Source organism: Rhipicephalus sanguineus, chromosome 6 (genome assembly GCF_013339695.2).
Source record: "Rhipicephalus sanguineus isolate Rsan-2018 chromosome 6, BIME_Rsan_1.4, whole genome shotgun sequence".
NCBI lineage: Eukaryota > Metazoa > Arthropoda > Arachnida > Ixodida > Ixodidae > Rhipicephalus > Rhipicephalus sanguineus.
The window spans coordinates 94,198,716-94,224,526 of NC_051181.1; the positions used below are offsets into that span (position 1 = coordinate 94,198,716).

The window sequence follows — 25,811 nt, forward strand, 5'->3', positions numbered from 1 at the left end:
CCCTTTAAGGCTTTCGCCTTAGGGAAAGGGAAGTGGCTGGATAGGCAGCGATTCAGGGTGTCAGAGTTCTAAAACAGTGATGCGGAGATTTTCCGATTTGATATTTTGCTTGGCGGCGAGTCTAAGAAGCACCGGTAACAGAGAAATTAGGTGTACAGACCGCTCTTAACACTGTAAACAGAAAGAAAAATGGAACGAAAGATGCGACGACTGCTACCCCCCCTCCCCTTAGTTTCGGTGTGCTGCACCTCTTGCGAGAGTCACTCATGCCTTGTTAAAGATGTGGAGGCTAGACAGAAGCAACGAAGAGGCAACCGTACAGGGGCGTAGGCGATGTCCTTTTGTGTCCATGTCAGTCGAAGTGGAAACCGCGCAGCTCGTTTCGCAATTACTGCTTTCGTTTTCATCTTTCCACCATTACTGTCGCTCCGAGTAGAGTGCTTTACGCGTACTTCTATCACTCGGCGTTCTGTGCAACGTGGAGTTTCGCAATATAATATTAGAGTCCAGTTACTCTCGTGGTAGCTTCGACAAGCAAGGGAAATGGAAGATGATGAGATGAGGCAGATAGAGTTACAAATGTGTCTGAACTTCTGCTGGTCATTTTGCGGTCCAATAGGCCAGCAAAGCAGGTAAAATTAATAAAATACATAAGAGAAACACGGAAGAAAAAAAAACAACAAGGAAAACTGATCTTAAGTGGATGGAAGTACGCAGCAACTCCGTTCACCTGTTCAGTCATTTGCAGAGGCTGGTGATCCGACTGAGCCTTATGAAATTGGTGAGCAGTTACAGCGAGAACAAAACATGCGGAGCAGAGCACAGCAAGGCGCTAAATCTATGACCTGTATCGTTTAGTCGTTGTTGTAGTTGTTTCTAGATGGCTTGCACTGACGTCATCTTAGCCACCATGTTGGTGAACCACCAATGTCCGCTAGTTGCATCTGTTGTGGTCAAGAGCGCTGGTTCTGCTGTAAGTTCTGGCACACACGCCAGCAGCGTTCCGACTGCCTCTCAGTGATGTTGAAGCACCGGCAGGCCTCCGTGGCATTAAATATTATTCACTGGCATCATCCTATAACAAACATATTGGAACACCAGTACATTGGGACGCTGCGTGTCTGACAACCCGTGCTAGGCATCCCGCATCACCTTCTAAAGAGGCTTTAGTGTCTTTGTATGTCCCTGGACGTCACCGTAACCTCTTCTTCAATAGCGAGCCTTCACGGAAAATGCACGTTCAAGGTCCAAGCGCTGCATACAGACGTGGGTGTGCGTGTGGGAGTTATCTTCATGCCAGAATAGTTGCCAGCCTACCTGATGATAGCCTGTCCGAAAGCACCCCGACAGCAGCAGCATGTGCGCTCTCGCTCAAAATTCGACACCTAAGTTGTTCATACGTTTCGTTTTCAAACGTTCTTGGGCAGCATGTGCTAGGCGTTGCTTTGAGCTTCCCATTCATTATAATGTTGGTCATCTTTAGAACTTCCCCGCGATAGCCCTCTGGGCGCTTCTCTCCAATGTGCTACATTGGCCTCTGTATTGTTCTAAATAAGGGTATCTGAGTATCTCAAGTACCTTATCTAATTATCTCGAGTGATTATCTTGCTGCACTACACACATACTTGTCCCCGCTTTCCTTTTTCTCTTTCTTCCCCATTAGTCTGCACTCTAAGAAAAAAAAAAGAATCCTTTAACTCTTCTTTCAGCCCTGACTTGCCACGTGAATGACTCTCTTTAAAGAGACACCTGAACTCCCTTTCTAGATCATTATACTCTCGCTAGGGAGTCATGCGGCCCAAAAGAAAGAGTGTCTCCTTAAAGAGAGCTATATACGCGGCAAGTCAGTACTCGCCGAAAGGAGTAACACATACTCTTATTTTTCTTATAATGTATAGTAGCGAACAAGACGTAATTCCGGTTAACATACCTGCCCTTTCCCCTTGCATCTCTCTCTCTCTCTTTCTCGTTGCACTGCATTGACGTCATTGTTTCGAGCTCAACCAGTCACTGTATTATTCAAGCGACGACTCACCAGAGGATGCCCCATTGAGATGGGCGGAAGCGGAGAATTTGTTACCGGAGCTCTTCTCGCTAAGCCATGCTCGCAGTTACGTTCGTTAACAGGCTACGACACGGACTAGTTAAAGCCGACTTCCCAGCATTACTAATACAAATCTCTCCTGTTGTTTCTCTCTCGCTCTCTGTTATATGCGTGTCAGCGTGTCAGCACTTGTGTTTTATTGCAGACCTTGTGCTGGATTATGCAAGCGATAACACAAAAGGAGCGATGGAGTGGGCTATGAATATCGCTGGCGTGCTCTGTTGTTCGTACCAAAGTGCTCTTGGAACGGTTGCGTCAATGTCAAAGCCCGCTTTCCAGCGTATAGCGATTTAGAGTACGTAGTCGTCGCTGTTTGTACTGTCAATAAAATTTATAGCATAAAAACATGATCTTCAACTTGACGGAACGGCTTCATGACGAAAAAAAAAATAAAGATCGCGAGAAACGTGTTAAGAAGAAAAAAAAGGACAATGCGTAGTCTCGTATTCTCTCCCTTAAAAAAAAACGACGCAACAAACATCGCAAGAGCTGTGTTTGGTGCGTCTTCTTTTCCGTTACGGTTGAAATTACATCGTTAATATTGCGCTACCAGACACTGTGGGCTTCCAGAATTGGCTTCTTTCAAGGACAAGACGAAGGTTATCATTCTGAGAACGGGCCTTTCCCGATTTTCGATTTCTTTTCGGTATTGCCCCGCATACCGGTATTACGTCGATACCGGCTTACGGCCCTATTTCTTCGGTCCACCTCGCTTCTATCTTTGCTGACCCGAATACCTCAGTGTATTCCGCTTTCTCTTGATTTGGTTCCCGCGGGTTTCCTACTGCGCGTTTATACTTTTGTATTCAGTCCTTCTTTTACATTTTTTTTTCCTTCAATCCTATTCCTCTGAACAAGCACCAGTCCGCGCATTGCACGCTGACTGAGCGGAACACAGTAATCAGACAGGCGCCCCAGCGCAAAGAAGGGCACGCAATGAATAGTCGGTTCTGTGTTCATTTGAAATGGAGATTCCGTCCCAACTGGCTGCTCGCTCCGTCGCTCGCGCCACTGGGAAGAGACCGACCGGAGCGGCTGGAGTAGATTAAAGCCCCTCGCAAAAACTGAGCGCATCTCCTTTTTATTTTTTAAGTTTTTTTTTTATTTTACCCCTATTTCGATTCATCCTTTTCGCTGTAGTTTTTCCAGAGGAAAAAAAAAACAACGAGGGTAAGGATAGAAAGTTAGAAAAAAAAAAAGAAAGAAACATGAAAGAACAGCGGATGCGAAGCTCGACACGAGCTTGTCGCGGGCAAATCACGAAGCCCGACAAATGCGCCGCCGAAGTTGCGGGTGCGTGTACGTGATTTTTTTTCCCGTTCTTTCACCTCCTCTACACCCCGAAGCTCGGCGCACAATCCGCAGAGATTTTTTTCTTGATTATTTTTTTAGTGGTTTAACCGTGGTAGAATGAGTTGGGCTGTGCGTTGCGAGCGAACGGGGAAATAATTTTGTTTTTGCGCTTACCAGCCGAGGGCTTTTGTTGGTCGCCTCGAGCATTTGTGAGGATTCTTTGGAGGTGCGTTTCATAATCTGCCTTCAATCTCGGCCGTTGCCTGCGACTCTTCGCGCTCGAGCTTTCATTATACCGGGACTTTCGTGTACTGTGTAGCAAGCGGATTAGGTGGAAGTAACGACCTCCTATCCCTTTTATTTTGTCGAGTGGAGTTGCTCAGTTGGTTGAACCTGTTGCTGATTAATGACTTCGTTGGGAACACTCGTACGATTCGTATAGGGCTTCGTGCCTGCAGGGCGAGCGATACTATACGTGCTGGAGAGCTCGACGGTGGTGTGGGGCTGCTGACGCACGTCTACTGTCTTTGTTGTTTTCGTGTTCTTCAGTAGCCTTGGTGTTATCTTTTGTTTTTGTTTCTTTTGTTATATCCACATTTTTTATTTGCCTCCAGTGCAGTTAGAACGACCTACCTACTGATGCGAAATCTGTCCTCGAATGACGACACACACACACACACACACACACACACACACACACACACACACACACACACACACACACACACACACACACACACACACACACACACACACACACACACACACACACACACACACACACACACACACACAAACACACACACAAACACACACACACACACACACACACACACACACACACACACACACACACACACGCGCGCGCGCGCGCGCGCGCGCGTTCGTGTGTCTGTTTACGAGAGTTACCAGATGCACATCAACGTTGTGCAGATCAAGTAGTTGTGTGCGTGACACGGGCCTTCTAGGCACGTAGACTACTACACAGTGACGCCTAAACGGTAGTTTTTCGCTGCTAGCAAACATTTTTCACTGCTAGCAAACAGTTATATGTATTGTGCACTTTGCAGTTAGGGCAGGCGTAGCAGTGTCCCTCTTCGTTCGCTAGTGTTAGGCCGTCGATTTCTGTTTCCTGGTAGTGCGTTGGTGATGTCTACTGATAAGCGCGAAGTCGGGGAATCGATTCCCGGCAACAGCGTCGACTTTTTCGTAAAGCAGGTATAGAGAAAAAAAATAGAAACGATAAAGATAGACAAATTTATGTAGATGGTGGATTGAGCAACACTGACGGCACACAGGGGGGAAACAGATACACTGTCGCGCTGTTCCTCCCTTTGTGAGCGTTGCGCAAGCCCCAATTTGGGATGCTGTACTCCCAATCTCCAGCCCTAGCGAGACGAATAATTTAATGGACTGAATTGGAATAAAGAACACGTTGCTGTACTGACAGCGGCTAGCCAACATAGTCGGCAATCAGGAAATATTAGCCAGTAAGCGAGTAGACACTGTAGCTAGCTAAACGTAGTCTCTGCTCGACACATGTTGTGTTAGGTTAGCAATTGTCTTCGACATTCTGGACACGGACATCATATCTATCTGCAGAAAGTTGTCATATACCCATTCAGGCGCGAAATATGATGGATATGTGTCAAAATGGCATAACGTTATTCCAAGGCACGTGATATTCTGCTGGAAGAAAGACGAAAGTGGCAATATGTTTATTTGTGCATATTTCAGTGAGATGCCTGGAACAATGTGTAATTCAAGATCTTTTTATCTTGAAATCATTCACGGTCTGCTTTTGTATAAAAATAATCGACTCTCAGGTAATTTTTCTCAGGAAATGGGCAACTTGTTTTCGGTTATATCTATAGCCAACAAATACTATAATTTTGGCGTGGCTCCCGGAATAGGGCGCGTCTAACTGCTCGTACGTCAACACAGTACCTTCAGCAAAGTGATCATTTGCAGCAATGCGCAGCACACTTAAGTCTGATGAACGCTAATTGTCCGATGAGGAAAATTGTAGAAATGTGCACATCGCGTTTCAAGCCGGTTGAAGAAAGGCGCCGTACGTGACAAGCTTCTACAGTTGATGTGTACAGTTTTGTACACTGCCGCTGAAGGGATACTGTAGGGGTGCCCTATATGCGTAGACCATGTAGTCACTACTCATACTTGGAAAACCAGCGCGAAAACGACGGAGAGACACAGGAAAAGAGGGTCACAGGACGAGCACTGTCTAACAAACGAAATTTATTGAACAAAGCTGAACGCATGAAAAACCAACGTCATACGTGCGCGGGATTCTAGATCACGTGAAAATTTTTCCTAAGAATGTGTAGCTGGGAATCTAGCAAGAGAACGGAAGGTTCCGATACAAATTGCAGTAGTTAGACAGCGCTCGTCCTGTGTCCCTCTTTCCCTCTGTGTTTTTGTCGTTTTCGCGCTGGTTTTCGATGCACGCATCGATTCCAATTAGACCGCCTTGATACCTCACTGTATGTCCCAACTATTTCGGAGCCCTCTAATACGTCGTCTTTTACGGCTCCTGTTGCTTTGCGACATCCAATCATTGAGTCCTCACATTGTCCATGCCTATTTCGCCATAGTGTCGGCATCACTGCACACGTTTCAGATGCCGCCTCCTGGCGGCAAGCCCTCCAATCAGCGACCGTGTACCCCGTTCCTCTCATCTCCCCCCCCCCCCCCCCCCCAAACAACAGGTCAACGCACCGTTTCTTCGCATATGTGTTTGGTCGTGGTAATCTCATGTTTGCCGCCCTTCTAATTGTCTTGCTGCACACAGCTATGATCATTCGCGCCGCCTCAACCCGCGTTTGCGTTATCCTTCGCGTTCCGAAATAGTCGGCCGTCCCGCTAATCTCTGTGAGCCAGGCTGCGCGGGCTCTTGCATGCATGACGCGAGCCCGACTACGTCCCTCGGCACTTAAGCTGAAAGAAAGATGGCACGAGAGAAAGCGAGAGAAAATAAAGCGTAATGAAAAAGACGGAAAAAAGGGGGGGGGGGAGAAAGGAAAATAACTTAGGCAGCCGTTCCTCTTGCACTGCTGCGAGTCCTCTCTATATTATCACGTATTCTTTTGGTGTCTTGTTGCTATCTTTATATTTCATTCCTTAGCTGTGTCTTTGCCGTCTTAAGAAAACATGGCTAACGGCCGCACAAACAGAGGCCTCGCTTGCGCAGTGAAATTGACGATGTCTCATGTACTCGAGTAGTGCGCGAACCAGAGCGGAGTTGTTTCCCCGTTTCCTTTTTCGTGTTCAAAATGTTTGGAATTTTATCAACTGGAAGCAGTGAAAATACTACAAGAAAGTGCACTTGTACGGCTTCCAATTTTCGTTCGTGTTGACACGCTGCTCAAAACGTCTCCTAAAAGGCAAAGTACGCGCGAAGTTTCACTCAAACAATGCTGCCTCTTTTCTATTGAGGCATATGTAATGTCTCTGTAAGCACAATAAATTGATATTAAAGGAAAGACAGCATTTTGACAATATGGTTTTACCCTTCGAAGAATAATGAATGAATGAGTGCGTGAATGAATGAATGAATGAATGAATGAATGAATGAATGAATGAATGAATGAATGAATGAATGAATGAATGATACGTGAAGCGATATGGTGATTCGTGCCTCTCTACGTCGAACTGGCCAGCTGTGCATTGCCACTGCTCACTACGAATTACGATTTGATTGCCTGAACTAGAGTTCTGGTCTATAGGCAATGGCACCCCCCTTCCGAAATGTGATAGTGCGTGCGTATTTTCGCATCACGGATATTTTGTCGGGAGAAGATACTTTCTCGGTGAACAGAGCAGACGCTATCTTGAAGCTCGACTAGTCACCGCATTTCGTCCACTGACTAATTAATATAGACCTTCCTTTATCCACGGTTTTAACGCCAATATTGCTAAAATAGTTTGTCAGGAGGAGGCTGCAGCACGTCTTCGCTTTTGCAAACACTGTCCACTGGTGAGATATTCGTCCGCGAAAGTTTACCCTCGCTCGGTTAGAAGTCCGCCACAGCTTTCTTGTTGTAAATTGCAGGGCCGTAACTAAGGGGGGGTTGAGGGGGTTCTGACACCCCCGAAATTTTGTCATGCTTTAACTTTTAGGGTGACACTAAAATACTTTCACGCCTTTACAGCGACCGCTAGTTGCCAAAGTTAGCCAATCTACATACGAACACCCCCCGAAAAAAATTCCTGGTTACGGCCCTGGTAAATTGTACCGCGTTGGTCTTACCGACACAACAAATATAATAATAATTGTTGGGGCTAAACGTCCCGAAACCGCAATATGGTTATGAGAGACGCCGTAGTGGAGGGCTCCGGAAAATTGGACCACCTGGGATTTTTGAACATGCACCTAAATCTAAGTACACTGGCCTCTACTATTTTCGCCTCCAGCGAAAATGCGGCCGCCGCGAATGGGATTCGATCCCGCGACCTGCGGCTCAGCGGTCGAGCCCCGTAACCACTAGACAACGACTAAACAAAGCCTCACTTACCCCAATTCTCAATGTGCATAAAGGATTTGCACGTAGTTTTTTTGCCGCTGAGAATAAATTGGCCCGCATATTGTACGTCCCGTCCACCTTGGGTTTCTATGACTTTTTTGCATGTATTTTACTTAATCAGATGTATTCCTTGACGAATACTTACTTGGGGCCTTTCTGTTTTTTTTTCCCTCTCTTCTCCAGGGAGGTGTGGAAGGCGCTACTGCTCGGCCAAGTTCTGTCGGGCCTCCTGTGCGGTACTGGAGTCACCAGCCAAATCCTGCAGTCTCAGCACAACCTGCAGATCCCCACGGGTGAGTGATGCAACGCTGCTTGGCTCACGGCTTGGCTTGGCTCACGGTCTGTTGCAGCAGACACTAAATCGCAACGTAGCGGTTGCCCGCTTTTAGCGTAGGCTACGAGCGGCAAACCGTACTTGCCACAGTGTTTTCATTTATATCGCGAAAAAAAAAAAAGTTCAGGAACACGGCGTTCGCCGACTTTTGGCGAACGCCTTACGGTGGAACCTCTGGCTTAAACATGTCCGCTGTTAAATGTTTCTGCAGCAGATACAGGTCAAGAGTAGCTTGCCGCTCTTGCGATCATAAGATATTACCAAGAGAGATCATAGAAGCATTTTGCATTAAGAAGGGTGGAAATAGTTGCGTCAGCCGGGCGTCTCTTCTGCTGTCGAACTCTGAATTTCCTTTTTTTTTTGGGGTGGGGAGGGTGGGGGGTATAATTAAGGTGTTTTGTCGGTTTTAAAGGCACACTAAAGAGAAACAATGAATTGGATTAGATTGATAAAGTGCGCTCGTAGAACTCTTGTGCAGTTTATTTCACCACCAGAGGTTTATTATTAGCGGAGAAAACAAACTTCAAAGTTTCATTTTTAAATTTCGCGCCGAACTTTGTAATTCGTGACGTAAAAAATTTGAAAGAGCATTTCACGTATTTTGGCGCCACTGGCTCAACGAAATTTCCACAAACTCGTTATGTCAAGTCCCTGGCCCCTTCATAAGACAATGTACTTCGATTTAACCGATTGGGAACTACGTAGGCCCAAGCAGGCGCCGTCAAAAATATGTGACGTCACGGCAAATGGTGCGGAAATTCCAAGCTGGCGTCGCCACCTGTATTTTCTTTCTGCGCGTTTTCTCGCTTATTAAGCGTCTTCTCGCAGCAAGCGTGGTGTTTTTTGGGATCGTGGAAGACTGCTTTACTAATGCGAGAAAAATCGTTTTGCTCTTTAGTGTCCCTTTAAAGGGTAGCACTCGTGCATTGTGATTGTGTGCATTCGTTTTATTCTTGATGCTACGCGCTGAACAATGTTTTTAGACAACTACGCGGACTTTGGGGTCACGTGTATTTGTTCCATATATACATAAGGAGATTTTCCTTAAATACGCGCAGCATTTGCAATTATTAACAGCGCTTTGTCCTGTCCTCTTGTAAGTAGCGCTTATACAATCGTTAATTTCCATATAACTTTCCTTTTTTTATTAAACTTTCAGTTGCTAGTTCAGCGTCGTCTTCGTCCCTTGCGGTGCTACCGGCCATAATTAGATAGAAGGAAGGTGGCTAATATTGTCATGTTATGATTATTGCTATGGTTAATAAGTAGCAGCGGTGCGTTTGCGAGCGTTGAGTCGGGGGTGGCCGCGGCATTCAACTCTGCTGTCACCTCGACGCCGACGCTTTCTCTTTGGCCTGCAGCGCAGAGCTTCGTCAACTACGTGCTGCTGTGTGCGGTGTTCACCACGTGGCTGGCGTGCCGTGGTGGTGATGCGGGCCTCATACCTGTGCTCAGAGCTCGAGGTGGACGCTACTTCCTGCTTGCCTTGGTGGACGTCGAGGCCAACTTCCTCCTGGTCAAGGCCTACCAGTACACCACGCTCACCAGCGTACAGGTACGTCCCGTGTGCCCTCACACCTGTTCAGAAAATGCACGTGTCTCAAAGCATCGGTATCCTTGCTAGATCTCTATGACGGGTCGGAAACGCGATGTCTGCAGTCACGCGCCCGGGTGCATTTCCGTTTGGCCTCATTTGTTGGCTGGTTTTGCGCATGATGGATGATTTTTTAGTTGCACGAGCACGGACTGATACTCTTCTTTATTTTTCAAGCACTTCCGGTCGAGAACTCAGTTTCGGCTTTCCGAATATTTATAGAAAGTCTTTTGAAAATAGAAATTGATGGTTCTAGAAGAGTTATACTGGCTACATATGATATCGTACCATAAATTTACTTAAGCTAAGGGCCGATTAGCTGCAAGGTTATTTAATAAAAATGAATTTGAAAAATAAAAGAAAGAAGAAATCAAATTGAAAAATTGGGCACAGCTGGGATTGTTGCGGCACCTGGCGGAGCAGATCTCAACCACGAGCTTGTTTCTGCGTGGCCTCTGAGATCTGCTTCGGCCACGACGAAACAAAGTCAACCCAAGGAATACACCAGGGCAGCTATTTTGCACGCGTTCTGTGATTGAACGGAACGAAACGTCACGAGGGGAAGCAAACAGCCAATAGGCGAGCTGAGGGAATTCAGTAATGTTTTCAACGCATGAAGAAATGTGGAATTATTACAGGTGAACATCAATATCGGCAGGAATTGTTTGTCAAAGCTTGCAATTGAAGAGCGCGATGACTTTAACAATTTATTTGTGGTAACGTCTTCATTGGCCGCTAGGTAGTGTCGCAATTTCACGAGACGTTCGGTGTTTTTTTTTTGGGGGGGGGGGGGAGGGGGGGCTGGTTGCGATTTTCGCAAACTGTTGGCGCGGTATTGGAGTATGCAAGACACAAAGCAGGCTAATTCGATTCTCCGGCCCTAGCGCTTACGTTTCGATCCAAGCCGTCCGGAGAGCGTTCTGTATCCGTTCTATCGGACTTCTGGCGCCTCCGTCCGTTCCGGTTGCTATTCCCCCGCCTGACCGTCGGACGAGCCTCGACCAATCCCGTGCCGCTCCCTCTCGTGCTATCGTGACGTTTCGTTCCGTTTTATCACAGAACGCGTGCAACATTGCTTCCCAGTGCACGTGAACGTCGATGTGCGAGGGCCATTATCAGACACTCAAGTCAAAGATAAGAGATGCCTCCAATTTTTTTTCTTGACCTTTGGTCAGGTCCCCCCATCAATAACGGCATGTCTTTCCGTTATGGCATCGTGTGTAGGGTCAGCGGAGTCTGTCATAAAATTTGTCAATTAAATTGATCGCATTGTGACTTGTAACATGCAATGACGACGATATAATGATGAGACACGCTATAGTGGGAGAATTCTGCATCACTTTTGACCGTCCGAAGCTCTTCGGTGTGCACCTTAATATAGGCTATTGAGGCGGCAATAGGGGCTAGTTTGCACATCGCCCTGCGTTGATTCTCGTTTTTTTCTGGTCCGTGTCTGCCTGCAGCGCATCACAATCTTGAAAACCTTAATATAAGTATATTTTAGGCATACGAGGCTGTCTTCCATTTCTCAGCCCTCTGAAGGTTGCCGCCACGGCTGAAACTGAACCTGTGCGTTAGTGCATATTTAGCAGCGCAACTTTGTAGCCGCTGACTCGTCACCACAGCTGACATTTCGTAAACTCAAGATGGGGATAAATGTGGTGCAAGTGCGTGCTCGAATATTCAAAAGAGCGATTCAGACATAAAAAAAAGCAAGATAAGGCACGAGCATCAGCAAGACACTGCGTACGGCTGTCCAGTAAGTTGCATAACTGCAAACTTGTGCCAATTTCGCAGCGTTACTTGGGGGGCGTACGCCTGCAGACGTAAACGTGCCTGGAATAAGGCTATGTCGCTCTTCAGGAATCAACACCGATACACTGCAACCACGAATAACGTCGTTTTGATTGAATGTACGCAATAATTCGAGCAGCTTCGCGACTGGAATTTAGAATTATGCCAACAAAGCGAGACAGTAGAATAGATTTACGCGAAAATCATCCCAACCAGGGAAGCAAAGGGGAAAGCAAACATGGGCAAAAAAAAAAACGACAACAAATAAATCGGACAAGAATCTTTTAGGTAGCAATTTTACTGACGTCCCCGGAGATGTAATCTGATTTATCGCCAAACTTGCTGCTGCAAGTGCCGGGTGGTGGCTATTATATACAATGATCCCACATGCACACAGAATCTGTTTTACATGTGTATACTTGGGGCGAGGTTTTGATCTATATTTCAACCACCGGCTGCACGTTGTAAACCGGACTGTGTATTTCTCTACCATATACCCCTGGCAAGATGACTTTCAAGGGAATGTTAAACTAATCGGTTCTTTTATTGTTTTTTTTTTTAGCACCTCTTCTTGTAGGGAACCTAAATCTAGCAATGTGCCTGAAATATAGTGACCTGAAGCGCAGGCTATATGGAGGGAATCAGCTGTTGCGATTCATCGTAAGTTTGGCCAAGGCGATGAGGTTTACGAACAGCATGGGATAGTGTAACGGCAAATACCAGTGTGAGACACCGCTTTGCTAAAGTAACCTTGCAAAACACCTCGGAGCTTTAAAGGTAGCGCTCTTGACGAGCGCTGTTTATATGGAAAAATTGCTTGCGTCCCGTGTATGTTCAAAGCGTTATGGTGCGCCACCTTTCTTTTTATTAAAAAAATATATAAATTCAGGAGTTGGCATTTTTTTGGCGACAGCTATTCCATTTCACTTGTGTGTTAGTACAAAATGATGGTTGGTCCCTCTGTCATAGGAATCGGTATAACGCGGAAGTGAAACTCATCGTCACAGAAGTAGTTGATGGCCTTAGTGCATTGGTATATCAGAGCTTGTATAATGTCTATTGTTGTTTGGCAGATGTAGCACCGCCTGATGTGGACGCACTCACGTTGACGCCTAGTGGTACATCTCCGTACCGACGACTAACGCCCATGATCATGATTTAACCCTTGCCGTAGCTGAAGTTCTTAACGTATACGTGGACACCACATATGGTGAATCCCACGCAAATATGGCATCAACAAGCACGTAGTAAAAAAATCACAGCATATCCACGGAGGGAATGATGATGAGTGGGCGAAGCTGCGGAGGTTCATCGGTAAACCGTGAATCTTCCGTGAATTCTGCCCAGTACATCATCACCGACGTGAGATCGGGCGCGTTTATACTAAAGGTTCGATGAGTTATGACGACTTGCAGCTCACTTTAATTTTACATGTACGCTGTGAATTTTCATTGTTTAGAAAACCATTGCTTTAGAAAACACCTTGCGTCTTTCGTTAAGCAGCTGGCGTCTTTTTCGTTTTGCTTTAGAAACATCTGGCGTTCTTTCGTTTTGTTTTTACAAAACATCTGGCGTCTTTCGTTGGTTTATTTCATCAATCAACGGCGTTTTGAACAAAATTTTTATTCTTAATCACGCACAGGAGAAATCTCACCAGGCACTACCTTGGAGGTAAACAACGGCTGCTAATGGGAATGAGAGACAGAAGAAGTCGGCTTTTAGCTAACACTTACACTTCTACAGAGACAGAAGAATTCGGCTTTTAGTTAACGCGCACGCTGCGAATTTTTTATTGTTCAACAACGCACAGGAGAAATCTCCCACCGGCACCACCTTGGAGGTCAAAGGGTAAGACTTGTTACTCACTACTACGAGCACGACGAGGGACGAACGGGTGCCGCCTTAAGGAGCTTCGCCCCTAAAACTGATACTCGATGTGCTGTCCTGCAAAGCGTCGCGAAACGCGAAGAGAAACGCTACGCGCGTTGTGTCTTCTCTCTGGCCTGGCAGTTAATTCTCACAGGGCGAGCAGGGAACGCGGTGTGACAGCCAGGCGAGCGTCGGAAAGCTATTTTTCGATATGGATGGATGCTATGAGCGAGGCTTGGGCTAAAACCACCACCTCGCGATGTGTTAAACGAAATTACACTTGAAACGTGCCGAATGGGACGGTCGCATCAACGGCGCGTTTTTTTGTTTTGTTTTTCGAGCCTGGTGGCACACATGCCACCACCCCATTATAAAGGGTACGCTCATAGCATCCATCCATCCATCCATCCATGCAAGAGCACTGTGAGAGGAAAGTGTGAAAGATAAAAGGCGCGTTCATGTAACCCCCGTTATGTGTTTGGCGGGAGCTCAGTTGACTAAACGCCCGCCAGCCATCGTCGCGGACCGTGAGGTCATGGGTTCGACTCGTGTCAGCGGAACTTTTCCTTATAGTTTTTTTTCTTTGCCATTTCATGGCGTTCATTTTGCTGACGTTTTTAGGTGACGGAAATACGCCATGAAAATTTTGGTGGACCCCGGCATAAAACACTTTCGTGTTAGAAAATTTAAGAAAGAAATTAATGTCTAGCGTTCAGTGGGCTCAAAAGTTCTCGTTCTAACAGAGCCCGTTAGTGTTTACAGCACACACTATAGATGCAGTTGAGTGAATACTAATTCGAAATATCAGTGCCTTACGAAAAGGTAACTTGTGTACCAAACTATTTGGAACGACCCGCGCACTTCTATATAAAGGCGCTTAACTGTGTCTCCAGCGTAGCCACCGAAGTTTGTGTCACTCGTCTTCCTCATACGGCATTCCTTGGAGGCTAAAAAAACAAACAAATAAAAAAGAACAGGAAGTGACAGTCTCTTTAGGTAACGTCGAGGAGAGCACAATAGAAAGCCTATGCTCTCACTAGAAGCTCATTAAACTACTTTGGCATTCTCAGACGATGTTAAATACGGTGCACCTCACCCGGTATGCACTACTTCCTGGATAGGCCCAGGTCGACGTCATGTGATGAAGTCACCATATGATGTCCGAGCATAACGTCATCGATGGCGTCATAATGACGTGGTAACATTACGTCTTTGATGACGCCACAAGATGGCGACAGTGATGACGTCACGCGACATTTTGCTCTTCATGTGATGTGCCTGTGAGGTCATGTGCCTTTAGGTACCAATCGTAGTCACGCCTGCTGACGGTCGCCGACGCCGTACACTGGATATCTTTACTCACGAGGTGTACATACATGGCTTTCGCCTTAACTCTGCAGCTGCTGGACTGCTTCACGATTCCGGTGGTGCTGGCGTTGTCGTGGCTGGTGCTGAAGGTGCGCTACCACCCGGTGCACGTGATGGGCGTCAGCGTGGCGCTCTTGGGCGTCGGATGCCTGGTGTGGGCCGACGCGCACGAGGCGTCCCACTCGGCGGGCCAGGTCTCGCCCTCGGCCAACCGGCTGCTCGGCGACATGCTCTGCCTCGGAGGCGCCGCTCTCTATGGCATATCCAACGTGGCGCAAGAGGCGTCCGTCAAGCTCTGCGGAACCGTCGAGTTTCTGGGCGCGGTAGGACTCTTCGGGAGCGTCATCAACGGCATCCAGCTGTGAGTTGCCTGCCCTTCTCCCATCGACCGCAAAGATTTTAATTCTTGAGAATTGAGAACGAGCGTTCCTTTGTATGGTCGGGTTGCTGTCGTGCATGTCAACTTCATTTCTGTCTTACGAGTGTGTTGGCATACCTACGCATTTATGGCTCTTTCAGATCGGGGGCTTTCGGAAGTTGCGTGGGCAAGTGCGTTGCAAAGCTAGCGGTCGGAGATAATCGCGAATGGTCGTTCTTATCGAAGAGTTGGTCAGTTCGGCCGGTCGCGCGACTGCAGCCGCGAAGTTCGCGAACCAATGAAGTGCGTGGTCGCAGTTGCTTTTATTGCGAAGCTGTAATAGTGGTTTGAGCAGGCGTGAACGACGCGGTATTTCGGTGTAGCGGAGGTTTGGTCGCACGTTGCCTTCGGTCGCTGCGTGGTCGCCATCGCTTGAGCAGTCACAACCGGTTGCCCGGCATTCATTGATCGCCTGTGTGAAGAAGTGCTCACTGTGCGATTGAGCGATAGGCGTAGCTCTAAGAGATAGGAAGACAGCGGAGTGTATAAGAGAACAAACAGGAGTAGCCGATAACCAAGTCATCGATACAAGGTAAAGGCTACCTCACCCAGCGTCTCCACCAAATGGGATGGCGTGAAAGGTCTATGTAATGAGCATGTACGTACGTAATGCGGTGACCAACAAAGATAGCTACGCGCAAGCGTTTCACGCACACTCGTCATCATCAGTTCGGAAAGCGCCGCGCTAGCTCATGCTCGTATCGCCCCGTAATCACACTAACAGGGATATATTGACCTGGGCAGCTCACGTCACGAGAACATGTAACCGATGTTCATGTAACCATGTAACCCGAGAACATGTAACCGAGAACATGTAACCGAGTTCAGGATACCAATAAGTGGGAAGCGCGGCTGAGGAGGGCAGTGGGTTTGGTGAGGCAACGAAATTATGAAATTAGGAGACAAAATGGAATCGGCTTGCGCAGGACATGATGGATCGGAGATCGTTCGATGAGGCCTTCGTTTTACAGTGGACATAAGACAGGCTTGCGATTATGGGGGTGGTGGTGATGACGACGATGATGATAATACTGTCCGCATACGACGGGAAAGAAGTTGCAAGCAGCGTCATCTATTGAACGACGCTGGTTAAAGTATGGACAGTAATCAATACTGAAAAAAGAAGGTTCTTCAAAGACAGTGCAGCGCTCGTTGTGCACCAGAGGTGTTTTCTTAGGTTTCGACGAAACAACGAAAACCGACGTAGGGCTCCTACTAAGGGAAAACAATAGCGCTTCACGGTGTCGGTGGTTGACGACAGTTACAACCTCGAATATGTATGCGTCTTACGGAGAACTTTCGGAGTGGATAAGGCCGATAGAGAATCTGACTAATTAAACAAAATTATACTGGTGGTTCCTCTTAACAGTGCCTCTTTATTTTTCCATCTTTGTGGGTTTGCTGTTGCTCGTAACTCGGTCATGTAAGCGACTCATGTAATCGTAGCTCATGTAAGCGTTACTCGTAACTGATTATAAGCGTTAATGATTGGGGACTAAGACCTACGATAGCTTTTACACTGACACAGTCCTTTCTGGAACATTCCGTAAGTTTTACCTTTGGTACCGTTATGGTTTGGGATACGCGTTTGTTTTGCGATTACATTCGGGTTGTGCCTCATTTTTAGTGGCGTACAGCGTAACATAGAGCCACGATGTTGAGGGTGTGTGTCGAAAGCAGCCTGTACAGCGTCCGCCTCACTTAGTTCCATTTGCATACTTGCTTCTTCAGTCTGCGTAGAACGCACCTTGACTGCTTCTCAAGTTACAGCAGCAAGAACGCCTTCGACGACAAGGACCGCGTAATGGGACTACCTACTGGAACAATGGCGCAGCTGTCCAGGCGCTGTTCGTCCCCTTTGTATTTCTGAGCTTCTTGGTAAGGTTTCTGTGGTGTTAAGGTTTATAAGGGTGACGGTCGGTGATTGTTCCATCTTTGCGTGTCATTCCGTGCGCGTGTGTCACCCGAGCAGCGCAGCTGACGCCACCCAACCGAAAGGCAAAAGTGTAACACGAGGCAAATGGCAGAGGTGCAAAGTTTTACCATCCGGCACACTGTTTTCACGGGAGATAAGGAGAAACGTGGATGTTAGAGGGACGGGGCTGTCATTATAGATTGAATAGCAGCAACGAAAGGTCCAACGTCCGGTGGCGTGCACCGCGTTTCGAACAAGCGCGGTGCACACCGCCACTGAAGTCATTTGCGATTTTCGCTTCCTCTTTCAAAGACTCGTGGGGAGGTGGGGTGGCAGCGATCGGAACCTCGGGCTGCACCGGTGGATGCTAATTAGGGAAGCGCTGTGGTCATTACGGCGGTCGCGTGTCGCGCCTCCCGCCGTTACCGTGGTGGTGCGACTGTCGTTAGCGCGTCGGCCAGCCGAGGCGTGCCCGGCCTGCCGAACGTGAGCCCACCGCTTCCGAACCGTCAATGCGACTCCGCGCGGTCGTTAGCGAGCGGTGCGGCTGCCGATTGGGGCCGTCGCGAAGAGCGCGGGGGGGTTACCGGTGGCGGCGAGTCAAGAAGCGTGACACTGACTGAATGGCGGCACGCAACAAAAGCGGGTGTGCGAGCGCTTTGTTGTCGGTAAAAGGGCGAGGAATCGGGCAAACGGACCTGCGTTGACGCACACGAAGAAAACACAGCGATACGTTTTTGTGAAGAAGCATGGAAGGCTCTTGGCTGTTTATTGATAGATTAATGTTGTATAACGCCTGTATGCATTCCTGCTGTTACGACAGGTGATCTAGCTGGAGTGTTGCGGATAGTTTTTCAACAGCAGTTGCTCAGTACACACTACAATCTACGTACGCGAGAGCTTTTGTATTCCTCTGCGATCTCGCTGCAGCCACCGTGGACAGGAATAGAACCCGCAACATCGTGCTGAGTAATGTACTGTACATAGAAGACGTTATAGCGAGCGGATCGGCGAAGTTTCCTACGCTGAATTTCGGTGTATCCAGAGCTGTTTATCAATTTTGGCACATTGTACTTCCCTCCTGAAGAGAGCACTCGCTCCCATGGGCGTCGGCAGGTAGGGGCAAAAAGGGAACTAGCCTGCACCCCCCCCCCCCATTCCCGTCGCATCAGCACTAGCCCCCATGCTAGCTACACCAGCGCTACCCCATTCACCACCGCAATGGAACACGAAACCCCAGATACTATTATTAAATATTATTATTAATATTTGATCTTCAGCTAGCTCAGTTACCTGTTCTTATACGAAAACTGCGACGTAATTGCTGAGCTAACACTGTAGGAAAGGACACGGAACCATAAAGGACATACACTTCGGCGCTGTATATCAGCACGTCTGGCTCGTCATGATTATGGACTTTCTAGAAGGTTTGTGCTGTACAACATGTGGGAGGTCATGGCGGCTAATAATTGTTCGCCTCGGTGCTCAATTCTGTCACCCGCGCTTTTCGTTGGTCTGATATGCGTGGTGTAAGCGAAGAGCGCGCCTCTCGCGTCTAAGCCGTAATTCAGGGCGAAACCTTGCCGTTAACGCGCATTTCACAACACACCATCGTGACCACATCGAAGCGCATAGACAGCTTTGATTGCTGGGTTGGTTGGTCGCAGGTATCGTGGTCAAACCCAATCTGGGGGATAGGCCATGAATCGGGATCTACATTGGTTGGGAAAATAGTAAAAGAAAAGGACATAAAATAAAAAAAAACGACATTGTACAGAATGTTGCTATAATGAACTGAACAAGCACAGTGTTACCAGTAGATTGACTGAAGTAGCTGCTTAGTCAATGCCAATCTTTGACGATTCTTCCTCTGTATTCGCAGGGCCTTGCTGGAAAAGGAAAAAGTGGGCGAAATTCGCTGGGATGATTGGCAAGAAGGTAAGTACATTGTAGATAAGATTTAGTGCTGGAGGCCCGGTATAGTTGAACGCATTTTTCCCCCTCGCTGTTTGAATAACAATACTACGACTCTCACTGGTTGATTTCCGGGTAGAATGTAAACATAAAGCCACACTCGCGAAACAAATCGCATGAAATCTAGCAGGGGACAAAATGCTTGCCGAGAAAACGGCTGTTCGGCAATATTTTGCTGCAGTAGAAGGAAAGGGTTCCGGAGCTTTTCCTTGCGGCATGCCATCAACTTCTGATCGGGCAGACCAATGAGGAAATGGCTGGTTAATTCAGGTAGGCAATGACCACTAAAAAGAATTACACTATCTCAGCATGGAGGCTGGTCACCACCGCAATGATTAGGGCAGGATACATGTCATATTTTTTTTCGTTTCGTTTGTATGCTAAGCGACAAGTACATCGCCGGTGCCACGTAAAGCCGCAAACATCTCCTATCTTACCATGTGAGTAATAAAGCGAGGAACCGATTCTTTCATTTTGCTACCGTTGAAACGAAAGCATCTGCGATTGTAGCTATGCCAGTGACGGCGCGTTTTTTTTTGTCCGTGTGGTCGTACCTTGGCGCAGATGACCTGGAAACATGTTAGGGTCACGCTTATTGTGCAAATCTTCCAGAGCTGAGACGTTCAATGCCGGCAGTTGGTATTATTCAGAAGTGGTAGTTGTATCTGTCCTTTGGTACTGGCTAGCCTTTTTTCTGTCAGATAGTGGCGAGGTGGCAGTTGTTTAAACGCCGGCTGGCCACTGGCCATCTGGTCATGGAAACGTCTGCAGACAAGCGTTTTCACATATTAAACATGCTCACAGGCGCGAGCAGAGAAACGGCCATATAAGCTGAACTACAGCAGACTCTGATACGATCTTCGCACGAACCTCGAAACAAAGCGCATTATGCAGAAGTCGTGTTATCCAAAGCAAGGTCAACAAAGTATCAAAGTAGACATAATCCGTGACAATTAAAAAAAAAAACAATGGTTCATGCGACATTATGCTGTGCAGCACCGACACGACGCGCAGCCAAGGCGCTTTTTATTCTGCAACGTTAAAAAAGCTCGCAAGTCAGCGTTGAACACTTTCTTTTCAATGTTAACTTGATTCGTAACTTTGTGGCTAATTATCTATCGTCCCTATCGGCCATTCGCTTTATCTGGTGTATGTGTGACGTGCTCATATATGGGTACGTTTTCCAAGTGGTTGCCGCAGATCTCGCTTAAAGCGCCGTCACTACAACACATATACATGCGTGGTTCGCACCTCTTCTTTGCAGTTTCTATGCTGCTGGGCTTCTCCGGGTGCCTGTTCCTGCTGTACCTGCTGATGCCGGTGGTCATTAGGCTGTCAAGCGCCACCGCCGCGAATCTCTCCATCCTCTCAGCCGATTTTTACGCGCTCGCCATTGGCGTCTTCGTCTTCCACTACAAGGTAAGCTGTAGTTTCGCTATACCGCATGCTTTCTCTGCGTTTATTTTTTATGTGGTTTAGTTTCTTGCACTTACATATTCTTACAAACTTCTAGAAATTTCTTTTGGAAATCTTATCTGTTCAGAGCGCACTTGCACAAACTCTTCGTAGATTGGATTTTCAATAGTATGTTGCTTTCGAAAATAGTTGTCCACCTTTCAAATTCAAGTTTATTCAAATCACATACGTGGCAAATAAAGATTATGCAATATACGAGAGGTGCTCCCCGTGTAGGTAACTGACGGTGGAGCCTTCTGTGCTAGCAAACTGAAGGAGACGCTGGGAATAAATCAGAGAAGGGGGCAATATGGGACACGCTATGTGGAAATCCCAGTGCGTATTGTTTACTAACGTGTATCTTGTTTCGGTTCTCTCGTGCACAGGGGAATATATCCAGATCATTCGCCCCCTGCAGTGAGAACCAAAACATTGCAAAGCTTGCAGAGGTGCAAAGTTTTGTGGCCTATTCAAGCGTCGAGCCACGTTGATAGCAAACGTCGTCTAGATGCGATAACATTACAATGAAATCTTGATATCGTAGCCTTTGGTGTTCATCGTTTTAGACTAAATTCCTTGACTGACATTGCTGTCAAGTCATTATGCAACCTGAGCATAACTGAATTTAGTTATCTCCTCTTTTACGGCGACACTGTATATGAATAGGCGGCTAAAAATTCGTCCGTCCTGTGGACGCAACAAATCCTAGCGCGTATGTGCCAGAAATCGGGCAAGTCCCACTGCTCGCAACTGGTCCACTAAAGATGAAATCATCCGCGGGCAAAATCGTACGTGCCACAGAGATTAGGCAAATCCCACTGCTTATCACTGTTCTACTAAAAACGAAGGGAAGATACGGGCGGCGAGACCAATTAAGGTTTCTGAACAGTCGCAACCAATAATTGAGAAAGACCTTGATGAACCATTGGCATTAATCGAGTGACAAATACCGGGACCACCCGTCTTAGCTTCGCTAGTGGACCGTCTGTACGGAGACCTTTGGAGCTGATTTTCTCTTTCTTTCTCGAACACCTTCTTTTCCCACATCGCAGTTCCACTGGCTATACATGGTGTCCTTCTGCCTCGTCATCGCGGGCGTGGCGCTGTACTCGGCCAAGCCCACTCCGCTCGGTCTGGGCCACCGAGAAGGGGACTCCGAAGAAGCGCTGGCCTACACGCCGTCGGGAGGGGTAACTGGAGGCGTGTGCCCGGTCACCCAGTACGGGTCGTCCGGCACCGAGCACGGCTCGGCGCCTCTGATATCGGTGTCCCATGCCGTGAGCGTTCACCACGCGTTCGGCACGGCGCACCAGCACGAGCCGAGTCCCAAGACCAACGGCGCCGTCTCCTGATCATGCGGCTGCCCAGCGCCTCCGCCCGCTACGCCGACACCGACGACCAACGTTGCTCAATGAACCACACCGACGCCGTGTGCGCCTTTTCTTTTCCTATTGCGACGCAGTGGGGTCGTTTTCCGCGCGATAGAACGTGTTTCTTTTTACACTTTCGAAGACTCCCGAACATCTGTGGTGTCAGTGCGGATCTCTTGGAACCTACCTGGCCTGGTATCTGCTTGGCCCAGCTGACAACGTGTTCAAACATGCATCGACGTGCTTTTGTAGGCATGTGCCAGATGCTCATTACCACATGAACGATAAGAATTCGACTGAACTGACCTTTAATGGCATTTTACTGTGCTTGGTTTTGTTCAGTGTACTGTTGATAACAGACACCGCTGTGACCTTTAGGTTTACGCTGACTGTCTCCGGCAGTCTCACTGAAAGGAAAATGAGAGAAAATGGAATGATTAGGTAAAGTAAGGAGAAGATATTTCATTCTCATTTTTCATTTATCATTGCGGGAAGCAATTATTAACTGTTCATCTTTCCCAAGTTGACTTTTGAGTACAATTTCAGTATTGATGTGCCTGGCCCTAGGTAATCAGCAGAGTGGCTTTTTTATCTTTTCGCTAGTCGATGAGTTTTCTAGGTTTTGCAACTTGTTCTCGTAGTGCTTCTACTGTGTGAATATGTTATTGTTCAAATAGTGACGGTACGGCTTCTACAAGAAGGAAATGTCACGTCTTACGAGGAAAAATGATCGTTTCTTGTTTGTTGCTGCGAGGTGTGGTGACACAGTATTATGTAAAATCTGCGAATATTCGCCCCATAGATCTGACCTCTGTAAAAAAGAAAAAAGAGCGCTGTGTCGGTGAGTCTTATTATGGAGGCAAATACCACAAATTTTAGAGCTAGGCTAGTGAGCAGGACGACATGTTGGAATTGTTATGGTAATTGAATCATTTTTATCATTTTTATTGTTCAAGCTTGTGGCATAATCTCTGTCGTTTTGCACAACGCCATTGTTACGTTTTCGGCGAGCACGCATTTTTGAATTACACAGAATTTTATTCCAATCAAAACTAGGGATCGCAGAGCGCATTTGTACTTGATCAGTATCTTGTAGACCACAAGGCATTTTATGTGCAGAGCCGTCAACAAATATTGATTGCACCTCTTACATAAAGCTCAACAGGTGCTTGATAACTTTAAGTGCCAGTGGAGATAACGTTTAAACTGCTTTCCGCCTTTCCGATGAACAAACGTGTAAAATAGCTTTTGATTTCTCTGCAGAAATAGCAAAATAAAACTTTGCTGCACACTTTAAGCTCTACTTTACCATGTGGACGATACATAAGCTGTGCTCCAAATTTAGTGGTGATATACTACATAGATACCGCGTTGAGCGAAGTAAGGTTACTTCTAGGCAGCTTTATGAAACACAGGATGTATTGGTCGTATTCAAAGGTAAAATGTAGTTGCCTAAAAAAAAAAGAAAACGAGCACAAAAATGCCATATTAATGTGCACTCATTTCACTCACGTCAACTTGCTCGAGCAATGCTGCTAAAGGACCTTTTTTTTTTACACCTCTGCGATATTTCACTGGCGTAGTATTTTTCAGGGACAAGGATGATACCCGCAGTTTTCGGGAAAAGATAACCTATTGTTTGCCTGCAAGAATATCAACGCCAAGTGCCATTCCGTTCTTTGTTCAGCTATTTAGATTTTTTTATGCCTTTCGTGCAGTATCGGTAAGTGCAAAATTTTCATTTACCTTATTCAAATGACGCAGCCTCTCGACGCTTGACTAACACAGGCCTTCGTTATGTCGGTCATGCAGGATATTCCCATCCTCTCTGACGACACTCTGCACTTCACTTCGTTGAAGAACGAAACGAAGAATCATTTTAAGCTTTCTTAATTTCCACTGACATATCTCTGAACGGCTTACTTGATCTGACGAATTCGCAACTTTTTTTAAATGATTATTGGCCGTTACTTGAAGGTGCACCAACAAATCTCACTTGTGGAATTAACATACGCATAAACGTCAAAATACAACCGAGTACAAATTGCTGTGCTACTATCAGAAACTTAGCTGAGACAACTACAATGTTGTTGCTGCAGTTGTAAATAAAATTACTTTATAAAGTCCTAGCCGCGTAATACTTAAATCGTGCACTCTTTACTCGCCCGCTTCAAGCGAAAATAGGGCAATAAAACGTAAAAAAGATGAAGGCACTAAAATAGCACTCTTTTCATTATGTACCTTCCTTTCGTTCACTTTTCATTCAAAATCTTTTTTTTTTATTTTTTATGCTGATGTGCAATAACTAAGCCACCACATTGCTTAACGAATTTCGCGCTGTTCGCGAACAGCGCTTTCATAGTGAAAAAATAGCGCAGTAATTAAGCACACGCGACCGAACGCGAATAATAAGTTTGGCAGCCCGCCACTGCATACTGACAGCCTCATTAGCGTTTTTTTGCTCATAGCAGAAAGAGATTAGCTATAATTATGCGATAACACGTATGTCCGGCTATTACCAATCCTTTCCGCTGGCACATAACAGCCAGTCCTAGTTGCTCTGCAGCGTCTGGCGAGAAGCTTGGCATAAATATTTGTGGACGGCATTTGTGGAATTCGAGAATTCTGAGGCTCGAGTGATTATAAGGTGTAATTTGTTCGGGCAAAACTGAAGCAGTGCAAGGAAACACTGCAGGGCAGAAGCGTCGCGTCATTCGAAACGTGCGCATTATTATTGGTGACACAAACAACGAGTGACACGCTTGTTTGGCTTCCAAGCACTTCCGGTCGAGCGTGTACTTCCGGTTTTCAGAATAGTTAGAAAAATGTCTTGTAAAAAATAAATCTGGCACGAAATATGTGGCTTTGTTTCAAGTTAAGAGTTATATTCTATACATATGATATCGGAGCACAAGTTAACTTAAGACAAGGGCCAGATAACTGTCATGATAATTATTGAAAATTAATTGAATCGGTTCGTTGAAAGAGCAGACGGTTTTCCTGCGAGCTGCTTAGAGTTACTGTATATGCTACCTTTAGGTAGCAGAGTTGCGCATAGGTCCGGCTAGCAACCACAGCTATGCGGTGAAGTCGCACTTCGTTTTTGCAGGCGACATGCCTACCGTGTCGCCGATTAACATGTCAGGCGTGTCGAAGACTGGCGATAAACATTGGCTGTCGATGACGTGTTAATTCAGTTCGCTGCCGCGGCGGCGTCGAGAAATACAAAAGTTAGCCCGATCGTCAGCTTCTCCGCAATGCATGGTTGCTAGCGGTGTTTGGAAGACGGATGCGCAACTCTGCTACCTAAAGGTAGCATATAGAGTAACTCTAGAGCTGCTGGTATGATTGCGGCACCTGCTGGAGCAGATCTCAACCACGGGCTTCTCTCTGCGTGGCCTCGAAGATCCGTTTCAGAAGTGCGACAAACGCAATGTTAACTGAAGGTGTACGCAGGGCGCACGCGAACGCCGATGTGCGAATGCCACTACCAGACAGATAAGTCGAGTGTTAATGTCGCCTCCAATTTTTGTATTGTGGGTTCTGATGAGAACTGAAAAACAAGTATATATAGTCAAAGTAAAGAGCGCTTTCAACATGTTTCGGTTTCGATTTGAGCGCGACACAAACCGAAACAGCTCCGAAACCGCATTCACAGCCTACATGGAATTGAACTCGCCACTGAGAAAATATTCATTTTTGATTTGAGTTGGGTGTACGTACCACACGGATTGACATTAAAGTAAAAAAATCGACGTGGGCAACTGAGAACGCGATTTTAT

The 25,811-nt window shown here is 46.7% G+C and overlaps 1 protein-coding gene across 2 annotated transcripts in view; it reads left to right on the top strand.

The window, feature by feature from the left end:
* The window catches only part of LOC119395997 (solute carrier family 35 member F1), a 146,415-nt gene extending 121,387 nt beyond the window's left edge, over positions 1–25,028 (top strand). For both annotated transcript variants that reach the window (XM_037663025.2, XM_049416852.1), the window contains 6 exons: positions 8,122–8,231; positions 9,634–9,827; positions 14,930–15,258; positions 19,113–19,168; positions 20,469–20,623; positions 21,712–25,028. In XM_037663025.2, the coding sequence (XP_037518953.1) occupies positions 8,122–8,231; positions 9,634–9,827; positions 14,930–15,258; positions 19,113–19,168; positions 20,469–20,623; positions 21,712–22,011 (1,144 nt within the window). In that variant the 3' untranslated portion in view covers positions 22,012–25,028. The remainder of the gene's footprint in view (positions 1–8,121; positions 8,232–9,633; positions 9,828–14,929; positions 15,259–19,112; positions 19,169–20,468; positions 20,624–21,711) is intronic.
* The last annotated feature ends 783 nt before the right edge of the window (positions 25,029–25,811 follow it).